Source organism: Solanum dulcamara, chromosome 10 (assembly GCF_947179165.1).
Source record: "Solanum dulcamara chromosome 10, daSolDulc1.2, whole genome shotgun sequence".
Classification (NCBI taxonomy): domain Eukaryota; kingdom Viridiplantae; phylum Streptophyta; class Magnoliopsida; order Solanales; family Solanaceae; genus Solanum; species Solanum dulcamara.
In genome coordinates this window covers 59,962,085-59,963,653 of record NC_077246.1, presented here as the reverse complement: position 1 = coordinate 59,963,653, position 1,569 = coordinate 59,962,085, and the positions used below count along the sequence as shown (strand labels likewise).

The 1,569-nt window shown below is 31.4% G+C and overlaps 1 protein-coding gene across 1 annotated transcript; it reads left to right on the top strand.

Moving 5' to 3' along the window:
* Nucleotides 1-210: 210 nt before the first annotated feature.
* Nucleotides 211-1,104, top strand: LOC129870485 (nodulin-related protein 1-like). Its single transcript, XM_055945290.1, has one exon. It carries the CDS (start codon nucleotides 367-369, stop codon nucleotides 871-873), a length of 507 nt encoding a protein of 168 aa, XP_055801265.1. The 5' UTR covers nucleotides 211-366; the 3' UTR covers nucleotides 874-1,104.
* Nucleotides 1,105-1,569: the final 465 nt, after the last annotated feature.

Genomic DNA, 1,569 nt, shown 5'->3' with positions numbered 1-1,569 from the left:
TTAAGTTGTTACTTTCATGGCTCAATACAGACTTTCCTCAACTTGTTTGGGTTGGTACAAGGACAACACAATTGAGTTGTCTACTCGTTTAAGCTTTTACCCACGACGTGTTGACTAGTACAACAAACAAAAATATGAAATTAGAATGATATTGCCATTTTCTTCACCTAAACAATTTAATACCTTTTAGACCACCCCTTTATATTTCCATTTGCAACCATTGTGCCTTCATCAATACACAAAAAGTTCACAACTTTAGTCTTTTTTTCCCCTAAACTTATTTCTCGAATTATCTCATATTTGTGATTGAATCAATTTGTTCGCATCTTAATTATTTTATTAGTTGAGATAGTACTAATTCATTCTATGGATCCAACACAATCCAAGACCACATCCGGATCGGGTTATCATTCATCGACCCAAAAGCCCAAAAGCCACCCAAAGCCATCCAAATCTGAGCTGATGTCCAGCGCCAAGCTAGTAGCCAACGCGGCCAAATCAAAACTCCATCATGATCCAAAACAATTTGAAAAATCGGAGCTCGCCGGAGCCGCCGCTGACCTCATTAACGCCGCCTCACAGTACGGTAAACTAGAAGAGACAGGGATCGGGAAATTCACCGGAAAAGCAGAGAGTTATCTCCATAAATACGAAACTTCTCATCATTCCACCACCGCCGGCGCCGCCTATACGACTGGACACACTCAGACATCGGGGCATACAGGTGATGGGAAACATGAAAGTGGATATGGGGAGTATATTAAAATGGCAGAAGGACTTTTGAAGAAACATTCCGATGGGACTCAGTCGTCGGGATCTGGTAATAAAGGAGAGTATCTGAAGATGGCTGGAGATTTCTTGAAGAAGCATTGACACATTATCTGATTCTCTTTTTTTAATTAAAACTTTGAAATTATGTTTTAAATGTTTTTTTTGGGCTTACTTTTTCTGAAAGTTCCATTACGTGGATAGGGTGTGTTAATTAAAAAATGTAAAAATTGAATCGATTAATAAATTAAATTAAAAATTTATTGAATTATTGCTATTGAATTAATGGAGTTTTAATAGTTTTATGAAGAAAACAATTTTGAGTTATTAATTTGATGTTGATTTTGTAAGCGTTAAGTTTATAATGTCTCTCATAAGTGCTAATTTTGATATTTTGCTACCCATAAAGAAAAAATAATCTACATTCATTTAATAAAAAAAAAATTGGATAAAATTCTCCCCTAAATCTAATAAAATAAATAAAGTTTATATTTTGATAACTAAATAGAATTAAAAAAATTATATTTTTTATTTTTTTCTTTTCTCTCTTTCTTTTTCTTTTTCCTTCAACTTTTTCTTTTTATGTTTTTTTTCTTTCATTTTTTCTTACTTATATTGTTTCTTTTCCTTCTTTTTTATTTTATTTTTTCTTTTCCTTCTTTTTTATTGTTGCTTATCTTTATTTTTTCTTTCTTTTCATTTATTTAATTATGGAACTTAAAAAAATAAATGTGTACTTCTTTTAAATAAAAAAAATAGATCATAGATTTAAGTGTTAATGTTCAAGACAATTGTTTTTTC